The sequence below is a fragment of the Aedes aegypti genome, chromosome 2 (genome assembly GCF_002204515.2).
Source record: "Aedes aegypti strain LVP_AGWG chromosome 2, AaegL5.0 Primary Assembly, whole genome shotgun sequence".
NCBI classification, from domain to species: Eukaryota; Metazoa; Arthropoda; class Insecta; order Diptera; family Culicidae; genus Aedes; species Aedes aegypti.
In genome coordinates, this window is record NC_035108.1 from 151,473,698 (window position 1) to 151,500,801 (window position 27,104).

The 27,104-nt window shown below is 34.7% G+C and overlaps 1 protein-coding gene across 6 annotated transcripts in view; it reads right to left on the reverse strand.

Moving 5' to 3' along the window:
- LOC5564094 (tetraspanin-18) overlaps positions 1 to 27,104 on the reverse strand; it is a 156,287-nt gene that overhangs the window by 12,275 nt on the left and 116,908 nt on the right. For all 6 annotated transcript variants that reach the window (XM_021842749.1, XM_021842748.1, XM_021842750.1 and 3 more), the window contains 2 exons: positions 13,571 to 13,731; positions 11,978 to 12,076 (listed from right to left, as the gene is read on the reverse strand). In XM_021842749.1, coding sequence (XP_021698441.1) covers positions 11,978 to 12,076; positions 13,571 to 13,636 — 165 coding nt within the window. In that variant the 5' untranslated portion in view covers positions 13,637 to 13,731. The remainder of the gene's footprint in view (positions 1 to 11,977; positions 12,077 to 13,570; positions 13,732 to 27,104) is intronic.

Sequence of the window (27,104 nt, forward strand, 5' to 3'; positions counted from 1 at the left end):
CCATATGTCAACTGAACTGTTCATCTCTTTACGACTTTATCTGATTCTATCTCTTTACGACTTTATCTATTCTATCTATTTTAATCCCTTATTAGATTCGAAATGATACTGAGAAACATAAACGTATAATGATCCATTTGTCGGAAAATATAATTCATTAGCATCTCTGACGATTGTCCAACATTTCACCAAAAACCATTTCCCCGAATGTAATTTCCTCGAATGACGTTTTCCCGAATGAACTATTTCCCCAAAAACTATTTTCCCGAATGTACCATTTCCCCGAAAAAATCGTAATGTAATTGGTATACTGAAAGCTACTCATGATCCTGCTGTCAAAAACTATTTAACGTGCTAGCTGATGTTAGATTAGATAAAAATTGATTAATTTGTTATAAAATCCACGTGTTTTAAGTATAGATGTCCAATATAATGTGTCACGTGCATTTGGGTCAAAGCAACTTAGGTTTTTTGTGACATGATTGAAAATGATGAAAATGTAATAGGTTGACGTTGGATAACGTTAGCTTCTTCTATTTCCTGGCTTGAGACTTTGGTTGGCTTCGACTGAACAGGATAGAATAAAAAAGAGTAAGAAGAAGACCGAAAGGGGCGTTTCCCTTCGAATGACGAAAGTGGCGCGCAATGATGTCTGTGTTAGGAATACAGAAGAATAATTTGCTTTTCTTTTATTTATTTATTTTTTATTTATTTATTTATTGTGAAAATAATGTAACGTAAGACTTAAGTCTTTTTTAGTGTTACAAATAGAAGATTTTAGTAGAAACAAAGCGCCATGAAACTGTTGAAAAAATGCTATTCTTAAATATACAATACTACTATTTATATATATATACTACTTTTACAATTAAATTCTACTTGAAATGCTCTCTACATCCCCTCTTAAATGCCATTGACGAGTTTTCATTGGAAAGATGATTGGGTAGCGAATTCCAGTGCACTACACCTCGCACAAAAAATGTATTCCCATACTTCGTCGTATTGTATCTAGGCAGTATGAATTTTTTGTAACGGTTGCTTCTTGCTAATTTTAACTTGTTGTGTAGATAGTCGGGTTGTCCTGTGCTGGAAATTTTATGCAAAAGAAGACAACAGCGAAATTGACTAAAGTTCACTAAACGACATCCTATAAGTAAGTGTTGTAGCTGAGAAACGCTAGAATATCTATTTAAATTAAAAACATATCGCACGCATGCATTTAAAGCAACTTTAAGCTTGTTAAATGTAAGAACAGATATAGAATCAAGTAAAAAATCACATGACATGAAATAAGGAAGAATAAGACTTTTAAACAATTTTAACTTTGTAGTACTAGACAAAAATGTTGATGTTTTGAAAAGCATTCGTAAACAAGCATAAATTTTTCCGCATTGCGATATGGCATGGTTATCCCATTCAAAATTTGACTCAATGTGGAGGCCTAGGCTGGTTGCGGTATTAACAAAGTTTATAGTTTCATTGTTCAGTTTCAACTTAGGTTTCAAGAAGTTTTGGAAAGAGTTGTTTGAAATGAAAATAGCATTCGTTTTCTTAGCATTCAAAGTTAACCTATTTTTATGTGACCATTCATTGATACGCCGCAAGTCCTCATTAACATCTCGTGTAATTTTTTCAACAGAGTTTGCCAGGCATGCATAATACAGTTGAGCATCATCTGCAAAAAGATGAATTTCACATTTCTTCACTACTGTAGGAAGGTCGTTTATATAGAGAGAGAATAAAATAGGTCCTAATATAGAACCTTGGGGAATTCCTGATACTATTGAGACAAATTTTGATAAACTACCATTGCTATAAACTGCTTGCGATCTAGAGCTCAAATAAGAATTGATGAGATGAGTAGCATGATCCGAAAAAGCAAACATAGTTTTTAATTTGTAGCAGAGCATTGCATGAGAAACAGTATCAAATGCTTTTGAAAAATCCAAAAGAATTAACACCACCGGTCGTCCATTGTCAATCACTACTCCAATATCATCGATTATTTTCAGCATTGCAGTTTTCGTGCTGCGTTTTGATCGATAACCCGATTGAAATTGTGTTAGCAGATTGTGTCGATTTATATAATGACAAATATCAGATTTAATCACTTTTTCGAAAACTTTAGACAATGCGCATAGGATACTGATAGGCCTCAAATTATCCAAAGAGTTCAAATTAGATTTTTTCTTTATGGGTACAATTTTAGATTTCTTCCATTCATCTGGAAAAACGCTAGTGTTTATGATAAAATTAAATAAGTGTGTGATTGGCTCAATCAAAATTGGACAAATAGCTTTTAAGAATTTCATGGGCAACATGTCCAAGCCAAGTGCATTTGACTTTATTGAGTTCATAGCAAATATAACGTCAATTTCGCTTATTCTGCTGAAGTAAAATGGTTCGCGTTCAACAGAAACTGTTGCACTTTGAATGTTTATATCGGTAGTAGCAGCGTCCGTAAAATTATTTCGAAAAGAATTATTGATTTCGTCAGCAGAGAAATTACCAATGGTTTGAGTTTCTTTTGAATTAATTCCAAGTGTTTTAACATGCTTCCACAACTCTTTAGCTGAGAGGTTTTGATCAAACTTTGAATTAAAGTGAGTCTGTTTAGCTGCTCTTATAAGGTTATTAAAATAGTTGCGCGATGTCTTGAAAGCTAGTAAATCATTCGGGTTCCTAGAGCACTTCCACTTTTTATATAGCAAATCACGATCAATAATAGCTCTGCCAATAACAGGATTGAACCATGGATTGGAATTCTTTTGACTACGAAAAGTACGAATAGGAACAAACATATTGTGTAAATAAATTAATAAAGAGTTAAAAAATTCCAACTGTTCATTTGTGTCATTCGAACGATAGAATGATGCCCAATCTGCTGAATAAAAAGCATTTACAAGAGGATCAACTTGAATAGGAAAATAAAACATGCCTCGATATTTAACAAATTTTTCAATAGTTTAGTCATGAAAATCAATAATTTTCATTATTGGAGTCGATTTGTAGAAAGATTTCTAATCGATTGGTGCAAGAATCTTGAAAATCTATCCGGGCGTTAGTAAGTTATTAACAGTCTAACCACTTCTCGTGACTTAGGAATTTAGCTAATAATATTTCAATTTAAATTTTCCATTCATTTAGCAGTAGGCTGTTCTTTCGCATTGTTCGCATTTTTACGCAAATAAGTCTTATTCGACCAAACGTCCTCATGCCAGATGTCCACTAGGTTAAACGAAATTTCATTATAGTTAGTGAGTCCATTGATCCTTAGAATCTTCTTCGAGTCTTTTCCCCAGAAACTTGCTTCTTTATTGACAATGAATAACAGTTTTCCAGATTAAAATCTTTTTTATGTCTGAGATAGAAACAATTGAATGAATGCCGAATGTCAATTTTTCTGAAATGTCCTAAAATGGGTCATCTAGTCGAGAACGTCAAAAACAGTAAGTACCGTCAAGCTACCATTCACCGTGCATTTAAGAAAAATTTTCACTTCAAAAAATTATATAACTTTTCCAAATAATTTGATGCGTACTAGAATACCACTACGTAGCGTGCAATTATATAATAAATCAAGGAAAAATCTAAAACTAGTGATGCATAACAAAAAAATACTCAAAAATTATGTTTGAAAATGTCATGTTAAGGTCCCCTCGTACCGTTCTATGTCACCATTTACCGTGCACACTAGTGCACCATTCACCGTGCGTATAGTTTTCGTCTTGATTTAATTTTATATTTTGAAGAAACGTTGTTGATGGAGTAATTATGTTGCTAGTAGTGTGCGCACTCATTTTTAAGAGTATTCAAATCTTCATTTACAATAAAAACCATAAAAAGTTTAAAAATACGCTAAATAATTATTTTTTCATTAAAACCGTGATAGGAGGTTTGACTGTATTGTCCAAACCATTCCATATTCACTGTAAAACTAAATATGAAGTAGTTGAATGACGACATAACAATAAATCTAATAATAAATCTTCGAGCTGTTTAGTAGAATACCTATAAATCTAATATTACCGAATAATTTCATGCCTTTTACACTAATGCACGGTAATAGGAACCATATATATTGAAAAGGATCCATTCACCGTGCATTTGGATTTCGACTGAAATACAATAAAAATTTTAATTTGCATAAAATCTCATTGCTCATATGATGAAATACATCTTACTAATAGTATCCACAGTGAAAACTTGTTGAAATTTTGAAAATTTTCATACTCTATCGTTAAAATGAATAATGTGAATATTTGGCGTTTCTACTAAGAGTGTTGAAAAATCTCATTATCAAACAGAATTCACATGATTTTGACTACATAAACTAGGTTTTTCAAAATGTTTTGTGACAAGAACTACTTCATTTCATCAGTTTTATCTTATTTTGCTGACAAAAAAATGATTTGTGAAAATTGTATGAATATTCTGTAGGCATTTGTATATGTGCACGGTGAATGGTGGCCGCACGGTGACTGGTGACATAACGGTATGTCAATAATGAATACTTGAAATGCTTACAATCACTAATTATATAGAAAAAATGCCCATTGTAAAAAGAAATTAAAAGAAGATCGAAGGCATTTGAAGTAATAGCATATCAATACCAGAAAAAAACTAATTAAAGTTTCAGTAGCTCTGTTAGTTTTATTGACGTAGGGTAATTTACGTATTCTCGGCAGACTAAATCGATGCCGCCCTTCTTTTGTAATTTTCTCGGACATCAGCAGACAAATTCCGTGTTTGTCTGTTTACATTTATGCGTTGCTCAATCCTCAATCGATTCACGCCGACAAACTTGTCGAAATGCTTTTAGAATAGTTTTCACAACGCAGCAAACATCTCTTGTCAGTGTGACTAAATACTGTCGGCAGCCTCATTCTCTTCGGCAACTTTCCCATAAGATCTGCTGGTGAATCTCTTCGGCAGCTCCAAATCAGTCGCATTTTTAGGCGTGTTCATTTGAATTGATGGTATCTCTGGCGATATTGTTTGTTCAGTTTCGGAAATCTCAGCGGGAAGCGGACAGAACAAAGAATCATTTGAATGGTTTCATTGATGTGTTTTGGTAGAAAAATATTGTGTATTTGGCATTTGAAATTTGGTTGTCGATTACAGTCTAATGGTGCCGAAGCCGTCTCCCTATTAATCTATGAAGAACAGCATTCTATTAAAAGAAGGGCAGATTTCTGATGAAATCAGTGATTGTTACAAGCAGAACAATATTAGTACAGAAAAGCTTCAAAGAACTGTTTACGATGATGAAAGGGCGAGATTTGCTTTTAAATTTTTAACTTGTCTGATGTCAATTATTATAAGACCATATAAGACCATTATAAGGAAGAACAATCTATATTCTAAAGAAGGGATATTTATAAAATGGAAAACAAGCCTTTTTTACATCATCAATTGCATTCAAAAAAAAAAAAAATCTGCTTACGTTTCAGGAAACAAAAAACTACTATAATGCGGAAGTAATGATCGAATGACAGTCTGGACGCGGTGTGCTGAACTGTCAGATGCCGCTCAAATCAATTTAATCCATTTAGTTTTTAGTCACATCTTCAAATCTCAAAAACTGTTTTCCACCAGCCAAGCTTTATTTCATAATTCAGCCGTTGTCCATTCTGCCAGTTGTCATTGAGATAAATTATGTTCGAACAAACGACATTAGGCATTAGATTTGTTCATCTCTTGAATATTCTTTCAAAACCTAGCTTCTACATTTTATGCATTTTTATTACGATGCTTAGCATAATAAAATTCAAATACCGAACTTAATTTGTATAAAATATTTCTAAATGCATACCTGCCAGAAAATATTGCCATTGATTTCCTATCTGGTTATTCGAATCAAAATATTCATAAGAAAATCATTCGTTTGAAGCGATTATCAAACTGGTTGAATATTACACCAATTATTACACTATTACACCGATATTAAAAAAAATGTCTTTGTGAAAAGCTTCCGGTGAAACAATACATTCGGGGAAACAGTTCATTCGGGGAAATGTTTTCGGGAGAAAATCCTTCGGGAAAGAATCATAAATGGTTTTCGAGGAAAAGTCGGATAATCTATCTGACAGCTCATATACATATCAATATAGGATTCGGATAAAGTTTATCTAGATATATGATTTTGATTGTTCATTGTCTGGATTGATGAGCTCTTTTGTTCATTGGATTTGTGCTCTCGAAAATTTACAGGTGATGTTATTGCTGTTTGCGTTTGACGTGAAAAGCTTGTCGATTGAGGTTTAAAACGTGGTAACACAAAGTTATCAAAGGTACTAAGCAACCGATTAATATCAACGCCAACCTAGGAAAAAAAATGGATCTTTGAGTTCGGCTTCCTTGTGAAAAATCTTACCGCGTTTAGTGTTCCCCACATGTGATATGTATTTGTATTTCAAACGCACACAGCAATATTGTATCTTCCCTTTATGATATTATTATTGTAATTGTTATGGCAGATGATGAAACACAGTTTTTACGAGACCTATACAAAATTAGAAATATTTCACGTGTTTTACAATTTGAACTTTTGGTTGACTCATTCAAACACATTAATTAGTGCTTAAAAATATTTCACTACTGAAACTCGTTAATAATAGATTGTTAGCCATTACCTGGAACATAAAAAAAAGTTCTGTAGATTTTGTGTGACCTAATTTTGATTAAGGTTTTTGCGAAAGATTAGTAGACTTTATGTAGTACTTCAGCTAAAATCAGATTATAAATTAATAGACATATTTTCGACTATTAGTCAGATTAAATTGCTCTCTCCAGTGGCTTTTTTATAATTTCAGGGATTAGTTTTGAATTATAGATGAAAGTTTTTGATTTGTGCATGTAAACAAAACTACTGTGTATAGAACATTTTTTTTAATTTGTCCAAAGCAACTCCCTTGCAAAGGTTTGGATTTACTCCCTAAAAAACATATAAAAGTGTTTTGTCACTAATTCTGCGATTATACGTCTAATTGAAACTCTTTAGACGTGAACTCACAGATATATGGACAAAACACTTTTCTATTCTCTTGAGGGGGTGAACGCGAAATTTGGCACGGTAGTGTATACTTATAAAATTTGAACCACCCTAGTGTTTATTCGTCATATTTTTCGCCATATGCATGCATGCGATACATTCTTAAGTGACGAAGTTAAGCCGTTTCTCCACTAGCGCATATAGGCAGTTGGGAAGTAGTGTTTTATTTTGCCCAAGAACAGCAGCACAGCTCGTTATGTGGAGGATGTTGTGAATGTTCGCTTCTATAAACAACCAACAAAAAACATTCAATTAGAGAGCCGGTCTGTCTGTCGGAGTCGGAGCGCGTTTGTTACCATAATAAAACTATTCTTTTATTGACACACTTTACTGGTTCTAAAAGGCTGTGCCATTCTTATTCTTAAGTTATTGATGAAAGTTTCGTAATGAACTGTCGTATTTATAATTGAAAAGTGATTTTCTTGGCTGTAAAATATATATTTTCTTTCAATTTTATCGGTTTCATGAGAAGCGAATGCCACGGTGTGCCAGAAACCGTTATTAATAGAAAAAAATGTCCATGAATTCGGCACCTACCATTCGAAAGATATAGTATTCAAGCATCTTCTCCGTGAATTTGAAAATATTCTAACGAGGGAATCGAAAGTTATAGTGATTTGAAGGTTTTAAGCTATTTTGCAAGGGTATTCACATGCTTATAAATATTCCTCAACGGTGCATCATTATTAACTTGTAAACAAGCCAAGTAACCATCAACTTTGCATTAAGCATTCAAAACATGTGCTATCCAAGCATCTTCCCTGTAAATTTGATATCATAACGTCGAGAAAATCTGAAGTTACAGTGATTTGTATATTTACCATTATTTCTATGAAGTCTAAATTAGAGCTTTTTTATGGCTTTTTTATATTAGTGCACAGAATTTACAAATAAAACTGTCTACATGACTGACACTCGGCATTCAAAAGATGATTATTCAAGCCTCTTTGCAGCTAGTCTGAGAATACTTTATCTAGAGACAACACTACTAAAGTACTTTGAAGTTTTGGACCTATAATAAAGTAATTTTGAGTATTGAATTACCACGTTCAATGTTTTTACCACTACTAATTGCAACAAAATATTATCAATATGTTGATCAATCTGATTTCATAGCGTGATTGACCATTTATTGTTGCTTCTCCGTTATTACAAGAGCAACTATACATGCACAAGGAACCAACGGATGTTACTTAGGATTAGTCGCAGCACTCTCAGTGTGTAAGTAATGGAATTCTCATTCCTTGTACTAAGCAATACCGCGTCCTGCTGCGTCCGAATACATGTCAATTGGGGTTATGGAATAAGTATTTACGTGATACTATCTTTGAGGAAGCCGTTGGAATCCTCTGCACTTCCACGAGAAGTAAATGGGAGTTTGGAAAACTGGAAGTGGTTATATTACAGATTCGTCATGGTAAACAAAACGCTTAATTACAATAGTCCTTGGGATCATCACATCATTTTCACTGGTTATATCCTGTTATACCTATCTTAAAACATAATGAAGTCATCAACAACATGAATAAAATAACATAAATAGTAATCCTTTTATATGCACAAAACATGACTGATTCAATGGATAAGCGATACCTTCGATGACGAACTATTAAAAGATTTCGCATGATGCAAATCATGTAGCATCAATCCAAAAAGTAATCAAAAAAATATAAGGATTGTTGCTTTTACATAATTGGCAAAACAAGAAACAAAGGTAATTTCTACAATAAACTCCTACTAACTATTAATTGAACAAACACATATATAAACGTATCCCCTTCGCTGTCATGAACAAGATGTGAACCATCATATTTAACTTATTTAAAACACTAGCATAAAATGATCTCACTAGTTGATAATCCAACCTCGACTGAGCAACATGGTGCCACTTTCAAATTGTTCAGGTTCGCCAATATGCTTATTTGGGCCATAATGAAACACTGCCCCACAAAACGCGCAGAAATGAAACAAAATTTACAAAAACGAACCCATTTGCTTATGGTTTAACGAAACACTGCATTTCTTCACTGTAAGATATAAATTGAATGCAAATCTGTTAAGATAATATGTGTCGAAATTATTAAATGCGTGTTGCGAACACTATTTTAGACGATTGAAAAAAAATCTTAATGACTCCGAAACTTCAAAGTACTCTAGTTATGTTGTTTTTTGATAAAATAATCTCAAACTAACTTCGAAGATAATTGACTACTATATTTTTTGAATGCCGATGGTCAGTCCTATAGACATTTTAATTTGCAACTTACGGACACTTTCATAACAAAGGCATATAAATCAGCCCTAATTTAAACTTCATAGAAATAATCATAAAATACAAATCACTGTAACTTCAGATTTCCTTGACGAAATGATTTCAAATTTACAGAAAAGCTGCTTGGATATCACATGTTTTGAATGCTTAATGCAAAGCTGATGATAACTTGGCTGGTTTACAAGATAATAATGATGCACCGTTGGGAAATATTTATAAGCATGTGAATTTCCCTTCCAAAATAGCTCAAAACTTTCAAATCACTATAACTTTCGATTCCCTCGTTAGAATATTTTCAAATTCACGGAGAAGATGCTTGAATACTATATCTTTCGAATGGTAGGTGCCGAATTCATGGACATTTTTTTCTGTTAATAACGGTTTCTGGCACACCGTGAATGCATTTTCGTATTTTCACTGTGCCAGATGGTCTTGTTCTATGTGGAAGGGTGCAAGTTAGGCTCAGACGTTTGTCAATTTAAAATTTATGACAGCCGCTAGTTCTCTAGCACAAATGGACTTTATGCTTACCAAAGGTGAACAACATTTCCTCAGTGCTAGTCTGGCGTGGGTCAAACCAAGAGACCTGTTCCATTGTAATTCTTTTCCTTGATAGGCAACTTGCAGCGTTGGTTGGACGGGAGGTGTGGTTAGGGGTCAATTATGAGTGCTCTCTTTACCGTTTCATGCTTCTTAGGCAAAGTTCTTACTCCAAATATGCCCTTAGGGAGTTTGATTTTGATTGAATCGATGAAAACTTGTACATGGAACGAGCGACACAGAAAATCTGTAGGCTTGAAAATAGAACAGACTCAGAGAAAAAGCCTGTTTCATTATGTTGTTTTTTGCACCACTTCCGAAGTGTTGTCGTAAAGCACTGGTTGTGCAAAGAATGCAACCCGTAAACGACTTCAAATTTAAATTGCATGTTCATGATTAGATATGCAAATAGGGCATTTTGTAAGCCAGTTGAAAACGTGACATGAAAAAGTTCTTTGACCTACGGGTACATATATAGGGGAATTAACGTATTCTCAGCAGTTTGAGCGGATGCCCCAATTCCTTCGTAGTTTTCTCGGACATATGCACAAAAATTACATGTCTTTCTGCTTTCATTTAGGCGCTATTCAATCCTTAATCGATTCACACCAACAGAGTTTGTAGCGAACTTTTTAAAAACGTTTTTTCCAACGCTTAGAGCTTCTCAGGTCATTATTACTATTGCCGTCAGCCTCGTTTTCTTCGGCAGCATTCCCCATAAGAACTGATGGCAAATCCGTTCGGCATCTCCAAATCAGTCGCATTTTCAGGTGTATTCATATGAATCAATGACATCTCTTGCAAAATTTTTTGAAATTGAAATTTGAAATTTCATCAGGAAGAAGCTAATCGAACAAATAATCATCTGAATCATTGGTATGGTTTAATAGAAAAATACTGCGGGTTTGGCGTTTTAATTTGATTTTTCGATAATAGTTGAATGATGGCGAGGCCGTCAATTGCTCTACAAACTATGCGTAAGATTCTACTTAACGTTCAAAGATGTGTAATCGAAATCATAGTCATCATTGAAACTTCAACAGCAGTTATTCTGTTCAGTTATGGCGTGAAATTGTTAATTCAGTGCAATCTGTTTAGATGTTAACTAAATAAATGAAATTAATGTTTGTAAGGGAGTAAACACAATCTTTTGCACGGGAGAGTTTGTCCCAAAAATGAAATCTTGTTAACAACTCCCCATTTTCTCATTCTAACATGGCAAAGCAATAGTCTTTTTTTTGCTATTTCAAATTTACATCTAAAGTACATGCATTATAGTCAAATTTATTAGCAATAATTCGATGGAAGGGCCCAGATAGCCATAGAGGTAAACGCGCAGCTATTCAGCAAGAGCAAGCTGAGGGTCGTGGGTTCGAATCCCACCGGTCGAGGATCTTTTCGGGTTGGAAATTTTCTCGACTTCCCAGGGCATAGAGTATCTTCGTACCTGCCACACGATTATGCATGCAAAAATGGTCATTGGCATACATAGTAAGCTCACAGTTAATAACTGTGGAAGTGCTCATAGAAAACTAAGCTGAGAAGCAGGCTCTGTCCCAGTAGGGACGTAACGCCAGAAAGAAGAAGAAGAAGAAGAATTCGATGGAAATGTATTTTAGTTGCAAAAAGATGTTATTTGTAAAACTTGTAATAGCCCATTAGCAAACTGCCTACTTCATGGAACCTCCATCAACGCCAGTCAAAAACGTGATCAAGCTTTGCAAAAAAGGTGCAGCAATTATGCATAAATACGCAATAATTCAAACCAATGTATTGATCCATGTGTAAATTGTTGAAACAAATATGGATCTGTCGTACAATTTGCTCGACACCCCTACGCAGTGAACTATATACTGACTATATACATCGGTGACTGCTTTGAACCTTAATTGAACGCATCAGATGCAGTAACTGCTGTTGTCATCAACTCGTACTTACATAGTGTCTCCCACACATAGTGCTTGTAATCGATCGTATTGGGACGATTACCTCTAAAACCGTCCATTGAAATACTTTTATGATTATATTTAAATGAAATTTTTCAAACTATGGTCAAACGATGGTCGCCGTAATGAAGCTTCTGAACCCAAGATTCCCAACCTGGTACTTACCTCTAGCTGATCACTTTCAACCATTTTCAATAGCGCTATGAATGATGATTTGTCTGCCACGAGCCATATTCCCACACCTAGAACAATCGATCCGAGAACCTACGGGTGGAAGATATAGGGAAATTACTCATCGTGAACCTTGGATATCGTGAGTGCAAACCGTAGCTGCGGATGGGTCTCTTTGTCTATTTGCTTTTGGGTCAGTATCGCACCACGGTGTGTCTGAAATCAGTTTTAACGAAAAAAATGTCCACCGATTCGGCACAATTCTATATTTAATTTGAACATCAAAATATTTCAGCGAGGGAAACAAATGTGCTTGTGACTCATATTCCGAACAGTGGTAATTTCAAAGGTAAGAACTCATCTTGAATTTGGAAATGATTCTGAAGCTTCCTCCCTGGTATATTTCTAATGAGTTACATATAAATTCCAATGTTGAAACATTGGAAAAAATGTCAAATAGAATAATTAATAATTTTAGACAAAAATCGTTGCAATCTTCTATTGCCACGATTAATGCGTTATATATTTAGGACAAGTTAAGTTAAGTAAATTGAAAACTCTTTTTTTCTCATATAAGGAGGTGATACCAACTCACCTGTAAAAGATCTGAACTGCTACGGCAAATGAAATGCAATATGTTGTTAACCAAATGTTAGTAAAAGCTTAATTTTGTTTTACCAATTTAGGATGATAGTGTTGTCTAACACAGAACACCTAGATATAAGAAATGAAAGTAATGTTTGGAATGATACTAATAAAAAAAATAAAAAAGGTAAGAAATCATAAACTGACACTTATATTGAGCTATTCGGTAATCCAATCCGCATGGTTATTAAATTAATTAACTCATTACGCGTGGTAAAGATGGACAAATTATGGGTGAAATTATGAATTATGAAATTATAATTTAATAACCATGCGGATTGGATTACCGAATAGCTCAATATAAGTGTCAGTTTATATTAGAGTGTACTGCCTCTCTGTAGTAGTCATGTCGTCACTTGAGTGAGAACGACACGTTGATAGCCTTCCCACATCTTTACTCTTCCACAATACAGTTGTTGTGGAAGCGATGTAGGTACGATAGGCAAACAGTTTCAACACTAAACAAATCGCACTCGCTCGCTCCGCGTGTGTAGGAACATGAGATGGATGGATATTGGTTATGAAAGGGGTCCGCGTGGTCTGTAGGGATTTGAATTCTAAACTTGTAACCAACTCAGTTATTGGGTCACCAAGTGGCTCGGTAGCTTAGTTGGTAAAGCGCTCGTCTAGCATACAAGAGTCCTGGGTTCAAATCCCAGCCGAGCACGTGGATTTTTTTCATAATTTCACCCATAATTTGTCCATCTTTACCACGCGTAATGAGTTAATTAATTTAAGAAATCATATTTATACAATTTTGTAATGCAGGAAGGTGCTTGGTTATCATACCTTCTGAATGCTCAATGCCAATCAATGGGTGCCGAAATGGTAGAAATAACATTTTTTTCTTCGTCAAAATCATTTTCAGATACACCATGACACGCCTAAAAGGTCGTCATCTCGTCTCGAGTAAGAGTGAAGGATGCCGTGTCCGATACTTACGAAGAACACAAAATTGAACACTGATAGCAGCGTTTTAGCTATGCATGATTCACAGTCGCACCCCATGGTGCGGAAAAGTGGGCGGTTTTTCCGCTGCTGATGATGGCAATGCTGCTGCTATTCGCGGCACCGAGACGGCAGCAATGATGTTGCACTTTAATCTGTGAATGTGAAAAAGAAAAGCGAAAGGTTCATGATTAGAAACGATGAGCAATTAGTGGCCTTTGGCAGTGGGTTTCTAATTAATTAACGTGATCTAGAGATAAGAGATAAATTGAATTACAGTAGAAAAGGCAGCAAACATAAATGGCACCTTACGGAAGGTTTGGTGGATATTATATATATGTATATATATATGTAGTAGAAAAGGCAGCAAACATAAATGGCACCTTACGGAAGGTTTGGTATATAATATATATATGTATATATATATATATATATATATATATATATATATATATATATATATATATATATATATATATATATATATATATATATATATATATATATATATATATATATATATATATATATATATATATATATATATATATATATATATATATATATATATAGATATATGTTACATTTTTAAAGAATATCCTCAATTTTACGACTATAGTGCTACTTCAAAATTGCAAATATTATAAGTTGAGTTTGGAAAGCACTAGAAGTAATTTTTAAGTGTTTTTTTTCATAGAAGAGAGTATCTAAATAATATCCGAAACCATTGATCTTTTTTAATTCTTGTGTCTTCTATCCAACATGCCCATTAGGATACGGCTTATTCTTCTGAAGTAAAAATAAATAAACTAGTGTAATCAAAAGTTCGCCTGCTCTTCTGAATTCAAACACATAAAAAGAGAAACCTCAATGTTTGAGTCAATGTCCAAATGTCCAATGATATTTATTCTATCGCTTGTATTTTCTTGCGATGTGAAGTTGTACAATAGTTTGCTTCGCAACTTTATCGCTAGGATGCGCTAGAGAACATGCAAAATTGAGCATTTTAAGCATGTTCTATCTTGTATGTAGATTACATAGATAGTTCAAGTCTTCGACAAAGTTGTTCAATAGTGTAAAATTGAACATTTCAAGCAAGTTCTATCTCGTGATCCATATGAAATAGAAAGTTCAAGTCTTCAAGGTTATTCAGAATGTCAAGGACATCCGGAAAACAGGTAATTTGTTTCAAAATTTAGCCGCTAGGTAGGCAACCTGGAAATAGTTTTTCAATAGGATTAATTCAATAAATCTGTCATGCATTCATCATCATTCAATGTCGATAGTTCCAGTAATGATTTCTCCAGGAACTGTTGAAGATATTCCTTCAGAATAAAGTGGCCAGATGTGTCCCGGAAAAATCCGAGGCGCTATGGCAGACCTCATCCCCAGTGAAGCGCTGCCCATATTGGAGGTGCAATTCACATTCATATTCAATCTAAGGCATCTACTAAATACGAAATTAATTGGAATAAAAAGAATTAACGCTGTTCTGTCAGATTGAAAATTGCTCTGTCCTGGATAATCCGGGACGTCTGGTCACTTCACTCCAGAAACTTAAGACTCTTCTAGCAAAAAGAGTATTCAGGCATTGCTAGTCAAAACACATGGAGTTACTTCAATATTTTTCAAGAGCTTAAGCAAATATTCCTCCTTAAATTACTTGAGGGATGAATTTAAGATTGTTTCGAGTTTCTTCCAGAATTCATCAATCTTTTATCTTGAGATAATCTCCGTATATTTCTTCAGACATTGTTTTTTCTATGTTTTTTTTAAGATTCTGTCTAGAGTCGTCATGGATTCCACCACGAATTCCTTTCCTGAAGAATTTTTCAAGATTTTTCAAAATTTTATCAGAAAGTTCATCCTCTGATACTTCTGAGAACACTTTCAAGAGTTGATTCAATATTTCTTTCTTGAATTATGTCCTACAAAATAACTGCTGTTTCTTAATATTTCTCCAAGATCATACAATTCTTCCAAATATTGAGGCTTTTTCAGTAGTTCCTTTTGAAATTTCTTGAGGCATCTATCCAGAAATTCCATCAGAGATTTCTACATGAAGAAATTTTCATTTGGTAGCTTTTCCCAAAACGGAGTACCGTAAGGACACCATTCACCGCTCATTTAACAGCATTTCAACATGTTAAATTTTGTTAAAAATCGGCTGTTCGATATTTTTCACAACTTTCTGCACTAGACGCAAGATAAAACATTTGTTCTTGTGCGGGCTGTGCACCATAGTTAAACTTATGTTTACCCCCTAAAACAGCCTAAAATTATTTTTTATAAATAATCTACAATATAAAATCATATGAATTTCATTCCGATACAATCCATTTTGGTATACTAATACATGCTGATAACTTTTACAGCAAAAAATTGTTTAGATTTTTCAAAATAATTCAATGAGCGGTGAATGGAGCATGAACGATGAATGGCGTCCTAACGGTACTTGGTTTCAAACAAAGAAAGAGGTAGGCCGAGTGGTGTTGAGCATGAGCATGAGCAATCAGCATAGATGACCGTAAAATTCGTAGTTGCTACTCCGTGATTGACCAGAGTAATCGAAGTTGCACAGAGATGTAATGAATGGGACTAGCTTTCCATTCTCAATGTTCACAAATCGAGAGCTCAAATTTTAAAAGTCAAAAACGACGCCGGCCACGCAATTACGATCATCGGGGAAGGGAAAGAATGTTAGTTAGACAGCCATTGCTACTAGAGCCGGAAAATCTTCTGTATCTCCACAGTTGTTATGGAAAGGATATTGGGTTAGTGAGATAAGGAAAGAATCTGGGAGTCACCTATGATTGGTAATGCGATCGTATATTCACGCTAAACCGGATTCGCGATACTTCTCGATAAACGCTTTGTACGACTAACAAGTGTTAATCGCTCGCCCCCGCAGGAGCAAGCGACGTGATCAATAGATCAAATACTAAAACGCTAAAATAGGGCTTTATGAGGATGTGTTTAAGGCTGTTGGAAATTTTTGTATACCAATGCAAATGCTCCTAAGTGTTGTCACCGAAAGTCGTTTTAAATGTTAATTCAAAAGTGTGTTTAGATAATACTTTAAAATCTCATGAGATTGAATATTTAAAAACCTTATTTCCAAATAACAATAAAAATGATAAATAGTTCGGCTCATTCCTATTTCTATTTACCCATTCGGTCGCTATCTCTGGAGTGCACTGCTCTTCCGGCTGACGACAGATGGGTGGAACCTGTCGGCAGTCCAATTAGTAGCACCGCTGCCAACTAATTGCATCCCATCGTTCCTTTCCGTGATAGTTGTCTCTATTGAAAATTGTTTTTTTTTCTGTCCGGAAAGGCATCAACTCGATTGCAGTCGAGCAGATAGTTGATGGCTATTTTTCGTATCTTGAAACGTTGACACATTTTACACATCACCAGCGATATATAAAAGGTCGTGTAAAGACGATTTGCACAACAGATAATGTTGTGTTGTTTCATGTGAGCAATAGAGTGGAACAATTTCGAGGTAGATGTGTGGATCTTTTTAAATGAGATAACCGTTCGTCAAAACAATTGCATGTTGAAATTATAGTTGAAACACTTTATAGATTTTTTATAATGGTAGCTTGTGCAAGTTAGAACCAATATATTGCTGGGCAGTGCAAAGGCGCAGAGCTCTTAATTGGTAAATTGTTCTGATAATATTGACCATAGTTGAGGTTCGGTGACATCAAGGTTACTACATCGTATTCATCAGAAGTAGAGCGATTGCCGTTGATTTAAATGAGTAAGATCAAAGATCAACAAACACATCGTTGTGTATCCACTAAGTTATGATGACAAACTTTACGCAAGGGAGGTTGCATCCTTATCTCTTTAACTTAATTTGCTTGGTTATGCCATAAACTGCGCTCTACATGACTCACTAAGATAAGAAAGCAGTTTATGATGCCGATGGCTGATAGGGAGTCGATGCCGGTTGTGGACCCTTTGCGTATTATGGACCCCCTACAGAAAAACATAAAATTAACACTCAAAGCAACTTTATTCCTATGAAAATCCACCGGGGGAACTTCGATTACATTGTTAGTCAGCAGTTTCAGGCAAAATATTTGGTTTGAGACGCATAAATACAGATATTTGAACAGTTTTGTAAATGAAACCGCAATAGAGGGTCCATAATACGCATTTCCAGGTGGGTCCATAATAGGCTCGTCGGCAGCGAGCCGGATTACATGGGAATCAAATGGAGGGTCCATAATACGCAACGTCAAATTTGTAAACAATCCTATTATGGACCCCGGGAGGGTCCATAATAGGCATTCGGGCAACAGTTTTTCAAATGCATATTTCGCTGGAAAAATCAAATGATTTTGTATGTTTCATAGACGTACTATGAAGTAAAGACATTGAATTTGTTGTTAGGCTCCACAAAACGTATATGCGTTTGAAATATCATTGCGGGAGAGCGTCTAGAATGAATTTAAGCTACTAAGGGGTCCATTACTAGCATTGAAACCCTAGTTACCGCGCGCGCAGGAGGAAGTAGACTAAACGGATTGAGTTTTTTTTTCCTTTGGTGCTTTGCTTCAGCATTGCACGTGTGATCAAAATGTATGTAATCAGTTTGTTGTGCGCTGCATGAGAGCATGAGGGGCTGTGAATTTGAGCGGAGGTATTCAACAATTGCGCACATGATGAGCACAATTATGAGATTAATTTGATTAGGTGTTCATGGTACGTTTTAGTGAGAAAATTAAGTCGTTATCAAAAGCTTGGATGTTTGATACAAAGGAAATCATTAGTACGGTTTAATTGAAAATTCGACAAGTAAGAAAATTAATGATCAAGTTGTAGGCAATTCCCGCCTAAGGAATCTTGCTGTTATAAAGTTTTGATGTTTTGAAGTCCTCCCTGTCATTCTTTCATGACATTTGTAAACAACAATGCCAGTAAAAGTCAAAATCCCATACAATATCAAAACAGTGCAGAGGCCTATAGGGGCTCTGCAATGTTTTGATTTTGTATGGGACTTTGACGTTTACTGGCCTTCTTGTTTACAAATTTTATGGTAAAGTGAAAGAGAGATGATTATTTGTGTGCAGTGACACATAATGTTTGTCCATATGCCTATGTGGCCTAATAGTATGCTTGTACTGTTAGATTGTTAAGATTAGATCCAGACACGCTGTAACTGACATAAATCAGTTTGATTTTTTGGACCGCCCTAGTAAAAATTTTACTTTGGCGAAGCTGTTCATTGAGATAATTTTGACATTCATGCTCTATTATAAATGCAAATGGCGCTTTTCGTCACTTTATGAAAAATATAATAAAAAAATAACAATTATATTGCAATGAAAGTGTGTGAATATATTTTGCCATCTAGTTTACAAACTACTCATTTACAAAACAAGTAGACAACATTTGTTCGTAGGGGGTCCGTAGACTTGAGGTTACGCATTCGCTTCATAAGCGGATGGTCATGGGTTCGATTCCCAGCCCCTCCACAAGAAACCCGTCCAGCCACCAGAAGACGCCGCACGGAGGACCGTGCTTTGGGGAGCACATCGATCCTCCGTCAGTATCAGATGGTGACTGAGACAAACTGACCCTCTTGGAAGGCGGCTAGCCTCCAAACGATTCAGGAACACGGCAGAATAAAACCAGTGAAAGAGAAATGGACGGCTTATATGGAATTTGATTGCCTTTCAAAGAAACATAAGGATTGAAAAAATAATTCATATGTCATGCTAGTTTTTTGAACAACAACAAAGCGCGGTCCGCTGCAACACGTCATTTGAACGTCTCGTAAAATGACATATAAATATAGTTTTTGTCAATACGACTTTTTAAGGACATAATCTTTATTATCACCATAAAATAAGAGTGAGACTACGTGGAGCTCCATTGTTAAAAGAGTTATTAATGCGATCAAACTGAAATTTCGCGGCTTTGTCGTGGCTTTATACTTTTGATTATATTTTACTTAAAATAAAGGTGTTCCAAGCAAATATTATTCGAATGTTTAAATTTATCGCATTTCATTCAAATTAAATTATTTTTTTTAAGACATCGACACGTTAATACTTCCAGCAGACGATTTGCCCTTTAAGAAAGCACCACGCCTAGTGGCACAGTCGAAATACGTAACCGACAAAAAAAATTTCCGAACTGAAGCGGGAATCAAATCCACACTTCTTGACTCGATGCGGCCTAATGCTTCGTAACACTTACCGCACGAAGCCCACAAGCTAAAGCTGAAGCTGAAACCGATATAAAAAATATCATAAACAAAATGCAAAAATTTACAGCAATTGGGTCCTAAAATTTTTAATGAAATCTTGTTTTTATTTAATAACACGAAAGAGCATGTTACTGTAACTACTTTAGCAATTTTTCCCGCTCAAATAATGGCTATATCATGTTTAAACTTTAATTTAAAAATTTCGTCCATAAATGAACCTTGACACTTTTGATCATGTTTGACGTTCGATTAGTCGACAAAAACACCACAGGGGTTTTAGTTCGACCACTGGGATTGTTCCTATCTGACATTTCGTAAGGGACACGGAAAACAAAATACACTTAAAATTTGAGTTTAAGCCAAAGGATGTGACAAAACATAAAAAATGTTTTTTGGGCTTAAACCAACGGAAAACATTAGAAAATTGAGTAAACATGTGTTTTTGGCCTAAACTTAAGCGTTTGGCACTAAAATTGGGACAGGGCTTTAGGACCCTATTGTCATACAAATTTCGCTGCTTTTCTAAAGTCACAAAATCTCTAGGAGCTTCAGAGCCAAAGCGTTGCCTCGTAGCGTCCCTATTTTTTTTTTTCATAAAACAAGTTCACGTTAAACATACCTTAAAAATTCCAAATGGTTTCTTGTTGAAATTCTTTATAAACTCATCACCAAAATACTGAAGAAGCATCGTGCTTAAGCTTTACTTTTGGCTCATATTTGAAAATTAATGTACTGTTGATTAAACATTAACAAAAATGTTAAATTTGTATTTATACTGTCTGAGATTTATGCTGCCGTTATACGCATAACTGTCCCATGTTCCAAAATATGCAATCGAGAAAAACGCGTTTGAAGATTTTAACACATTTAGGCCTCGTATTGACCAGGTGTGTGGTAAATTCAATTCAAATCATTACAATAGTATAAAGAATAGTGTGTTCATTAGAGTCAAGAGTTTGGATTATGGAAATAAAGTAAATTTAGCTACGAAATTCAAAGTGGGACTGTTATGCCTAGAAATACGAGGTTTTTGGCAAATTTCTACGCATAACAGTCCCACTGAAAGTAGTGACTAATTATGTGCTAAGCATACTGCTGTAGATTACCGTTCTTACGTATATATTGTACCAAATGTAGAGGACGTATAACCTCAGGACTATGTTAAGGCATCTAATGAAGGCTCAAGTGACATGTGCCAAAAGGAGCCACGTGTGGGGAAGTGAAGAAATACGATTTTATAGTATGGGATGGAAAGCAAAGTTTTCTGGATGTGTGATAATGAGAAAATGTATGAGTTAGTGATAGAAAGAGTGGATGTGTAAGTTAGAAAGTTTCTTCTTCTTCTTTCTGGCGTTACGTCCCCACTGGGACAGAGGCTGCTACTCAGCTAAGTGTTCTATGAGCACTTCCACAGTTATTAACTGAGAGCTTACTATGCCAGTGACCATTTTTGCATGTGTATATCGTGTGGCAAGTACGAAGATACTCTATGCCCTGGAAAGTCGAGCAAATTTCCAACCCGAAAAGATCCTCGACCGGTGGGATTCGAACCCACGACCTTCAGCTTGGTCTTGCTGAATAGCTGCGCGTTTACCGCTACGGCTATGTGGGCCCCTTAAATTAGAGAGTTTATAAGATGTAATAAATTCCTATATCGACTCTTCCAGCAACAGGCTTGACAGAAACTCATCTGCGAATTCAAGGTTATTCTGCGGAATTATTATTTAACTCAAAATTCACGATACAAATCATCACACGATTTGACATTTCTTTGGACTTGGTTTGCAAAATCATGATATTTGATACATCGCAAATTAAGTTTAAGAACCGCCAACATATTTGCCACTTTCACCGAAGAACCAGTTATCCGTAATAACCCAGTATGTGGTCAGGTCATCTAAAACCTCTTGAACTATTCTTCATTTGATTTGCAAATTCATCATGTTTGATATGTCGCAAGTCTCAGATCCGCCAATATAATAGCCACTTTCTCTGGGGAACAGGGTATCCAAAACAACCTGGCATGTTATCAAGTCATCTAAGAACCTTTGGGTTACACTTCTTTAGCCTTGATATGGGAATTTATGAAGTTTAATGTTGCCAGTTAGGTTTCAGAACCGACAGTTTAGTGGCCCTTTTCCCCAGGGAACCGGGATTTCGGAACAATCCGACATGTGGTCAAGTCATTCAAATACATTTGAACCACCTTAAGACTTTATTTGATCCACCTTTGACATTGATATGTCGCAAGCCAGGTTTCAGATTCGCCAATATAATGGCTACTTCCACCAGTGAACCGGTATTCGGAACAACCCAGCATGTGACCAAGTCATCCAATGTCGGTCAAACTATTTTTATTTAGACTTCGTTTGCTAAATCATGAAGTTGGTTTGTCGCGAGCCAGCCACTCGAAATTAAAGTAGTTACTGATTCTTCAAGTGGGATTATTTCAGTACTTCCCGTGATGAATCCAAAGTAACGATAAATTTCTAATCGATGACCGAGCTTCCAAAAACTAGAAGAATTTTATGATTGATCCTGAAAATTCAACTGAAATTCATTGAAAAACGGATGGGAAATAATATTTTGATATTGAAATTTCAATCAAATTTGACGTCAGCCTCGCATGAATGATGAATGCATCCCGATAATTCGAACACTTAAAACGGGTTGTGTTCCACATGGGATGTAAAGCAGACATAAAAAAATGTTCAAAACGATTTTCCCAAACACCAGCTAATTCAAAACTGCTTACTGAATATTTTGCTCGAGTTCAACGCAGCGAATTGTATAGTGTGACAGTTATGCGTAGAAATACAGTAGTGGGACAGTTATGCGTGGAAATTCAACAATGGGACAAAATGACTTGGCTTGCTTTTCATTGAGTTTCCGAACAAAGTTAATTTTTGGTGGGTGTTTTCTAAAACTATACGTAAAAATAAACTGTTTAATGACAAAAAGTCAAAATGCACAAAAAGTAACATGGGACAATTTGCGTATAACGGCAGTATGTTAGTAATACATTTTTCCATAAAATGACATGAAAAAAAAACCTGCAGAAACGTGAGCAAATTTTAGAGGTATTCTTCTTCAGATTTTGCTCAATGTTGTTGGATTATTTTCGTCTTTGAAAAATTTGGAGACATTCTTCAGTTGAAACAGTTCAACTCTAATGAAATTCTCATCAAAAAATATTTGTTTCAGAAAATGAAAGCCTTTAAACATTTTTGGCATATATTCATAACAAATCTTAAAAAAATTAAATATAATTTTCGAATATTTTTTAAAAAGTTTGTCAAAATTAGTCCTTCTATTCCTTAATTTTCTTGAAGTTAAAGTTACAAATGACAATTTTAGAATGATTTTATTGAATTATTTGAATAATTTTAGATTTGTTTGTCAAACTCAGCCATTTTTATTCCATAATTAGTCAAAATTAATGCAAAACATTCAGGATTCTGAAGATAAACTTATCAGGACCTTTAGTAGGGGCCAAAGCAAAGCCATGCTGAAGGTGTCTGGGTTCGAATCCTGGTCGGTCCAGGATCTTTTCGTAATGGAAATTTTCTTGACTTCCCTGGGCATAGAGTATCATCGTACCTGTCACATGATATACGAATGCAAAAATGGCAACTTTGGCAAAGAAAGCTCTCAGTTAATAACTGTGGAAGTGCTCATAAGAACACTAAGCTGAGAAGCAGGCTCTGTCCCAGTGAGGACGTAAATGCCAAGAAGAAGAAGAAGACCCTTAGTTTTATCTACCGTCAGAAAATTCTTTGAAAACTGCGACCACCCGACTAGAGGCTTGTAACAAAAATATAATAAAATTTTATCAGAATATGATATGCATATCATATTATGATATAATTTTGTTGGGCTCCGTTATCCTCAGAACACATTATGTATAGCAAAAATATAACATAATGTGTTTTATTTCTCTTGAATATATTTTTGTTCATTATTAACAACTTTATAACGAAATTAAATACATACTTATGCATTATAATAATATACAATATTTGAATCTTTTTCTTTTAGACGATTATTTGATATTATAATGTATTCAATCCATTAAATTTGAGGTTTTGATTTGCAAAGCGAAATATATTTTATTGTGTGTCCTTGAACACCATTCTTCATTATTTTAACATATACACAAAATCTAAATCTATATCTTTGCTGATCAGATCATGTAATCTTTTGATAAATATTAACTACATGAAGATAAAAATGAGCTATGTTTCATTTGGGAAGAATGAATATAAATCTCTTGGATTTGCCAAACTATCAAAGCATTCACAAAATGTTTATATAAAAATGAAATTTTTCAATACTAGTTCAATACCTCCAGCAGTCCTCAATAGCTGTCGAATACCAAAATGAAGTATTTTTAATTGTTTTAAACATTTTTTTCAAATACCATTATTATACCAGAATGAGGTATCGATAACTGAACAATACCTCATTGTGGTTTGATACCAAAATATGGTTTGCATAAATTATTGGCGAGTTATTCTTTCCTCCTCGGGAAATCATACGTTTTACAGTCGAATGCAACAAGTACATATTATCCTTTGTTTGTAATGACAAATAATTTATCAAAAAGCTTGTAACAAAATGAGTTACCCCGTATATTAGATAGTATTATAAATTTGGTACTTTGTATCAAACATTATAGCATGGTTTGATATGTTTTTGATACAATTAAAACACATTTGGTTATGTTTATGTTACTATTCATAAAGTTTTTGTTATAATTTTAGTTATTTCAACAACATCCTGCATCAAGTTTGTTTGTTCCTATGCTCGAAAAAAACCTTATAACATAATAAAATGTGCTGATATAATTTTGTTATGTACCCTTAGTCGAGCAGTACTATTTCATGGTCAGTCAAGATTCTCCACAGAATAATATCCAGAATTCCATCAGAAATATACTGACTAGTATGCTATCCAAAAGATACTAAGTATTATGTTAATATCACGGTGGCAAAATCAAGTAGATGACATTATTGAAGAACATGACTTCGATAACTTTTATTGAGGTACATGACTCCGATATGTTTACGAAATGTTCACCATTTGAACTAAGATTTTGTATTTGGATGTTTGAAAAATATTTTGCCAGTAAAAATTTCCCCATGCATTTTTTTTTTGACACTGTTTGTTGCAAAACTGGTTGTTCTTGAATTTAGTATGAAATAATCTTTTAAGTTGAATAAATCCAATTTTCCCTGGCAAAATGTATTATAATTTTCGACATGTAAATTTTTCGTTGGGGTACTTATTTTCGCCGAAGAAAATCAGCGGTACATCCGATTTCGATATAGAAATGTGTCTACGATTTTTTAATAAGGGTGACTACGGCATGATATTTTCGACAGCTTTGATCTTTTCGTCATGGACCCAATAGACTCGAAATTTGTATTGAATTTCTTCGCATAAAACTTCACGCTCAAATCAATGTCAGAATTTTGGACATGCAAAAACTGTTCATTCAAAGAGTAAAAACTGCAAAAAATACACAAATTTCCCTATCTCTCCGATTGTGTGACAATTCTGTTCATAATACTGTGTTATCCTGCAGAGCAACAATCCTTGCTAATTTTGTGGAAAACTTGCTTAAGATAATGTAAGAAACTCTGCTCAAGACTGTGTAATTACAGTTTCCCTAGTTATGCAGTTTTTTTTCTCAGATTTCTTTAACCGTGTTTCAATAGATTTGTATTCAAGATTATTTGAATTTATTTTAAGGAATTTTTGAGTACAGAACTTGGTTTATTAGAAACTAGTGGTCCCGGCAAACATCATTTTGCCGTCAAGTAGGCTGTTGTAAAACGCCATGAAACGTTCCATACAAAATGACAGTTCCATCCACTCTCGTTTTTCCTACTCTCTCGTTGAATATCCTGAGCTTTTTATATACACAAACACGTCGGAGCACTTCAGGAACATAACTATGCAAGAATTTTCAGAATTCGATAGCCCGTTCTCTAGCCATTTCGTGACATACAAACACACTTCCATTTTTATTTATTAGAGAAGAAATACAGTTCAGTATGTTAAGCAGCCTAACAAATTAAGTGTATATCGTAATACTTATTTTTTGATAATTAAAAAAAAATATTGAAAAGAAAAAATGATAAGAATCTGGCAGCTTAACATACTCGTACGCAAAATTTGAAAAGAAAATTAAAAACCTTAGGTAAATTAAAATTTAATAAATGTTACGATTACCATTGATAATCTCAAAAACTTCTCTCTAGAATTTTCAAATAATGAATGCTGCAATCTTCTGAGATGCTTTTTACACATATTGGTAAATAAATTAGGAATGCTTTAAATTTTGCACTATGAAACTGGTACTTATTATATAAGTATTTTCCAAAATTTAGTTCAGTACGACTTTTTGATGCCCCCAATGGGTAGGCATCCTTGGTGGAATTCAACCTGGCCACGCTACGACACTGGGAAGCATATCCAGATCGTCCTGCTTAGACGCATTTGATCGATGACTAAGAAGCTTTTCTCAGATTCTTTACAAGCTTTGCCTAAAATCATAAAAAATGATGTTTTTAATACATCTTTGCAAAATCAAATGCTTCTTGACACCCTCAAGCGCATCAACCGAAATTTCCAAATTCAACCTCCTCTTCTCTCCCTCCATTATCTGACGTAGACCTCTGCGAGGTCATAAGTGTTTTAACGCGCTGTTGAAAATCAATATTCCCAAACTATATCAACGCTCTGTCTAATCTAATCACACATAGACCTTTGTAAGGACATTAATCTAAATTATGTTGTTGTATCAACGCCCTTGTGAATTTTGACCTTATCTTGAGTCTATTAACGCCCATTAGGACATCAATCTCAATTTCTTAACTGTATCAGCTATGTTGCTCTTTTCTCACGTAGATCTTTGCGAAGTCAAACATATATTAACAAACTGTTGGATATTAATAGAAATTTCTTCCTGTACCAGCGCCCCCTGATTGTCAATTCAAATTTTCTAGCTGAATCAACGCCTTGGTGAATTTTGATCTTATCTCACGTAGATTTTTGCGAAGTTTGCGTGCTAATGCTTTGTAGGACATCGACCTAGATTTTCTAGCTGTATCAACGTCCTGGAGTGATTTTAGCCAGTGTTGTGAAAAACTCAATTTCTCATAACTCACGCTTGATATATTTCATGCGTGAGTTATCAATCACGCAACTCAGCAGTCAAAAAATCATGGATGAGTTGACTCACCTTTTTGACTCATTGTCTCGTTTTCCACAGTTTACTCACACACGGCAATA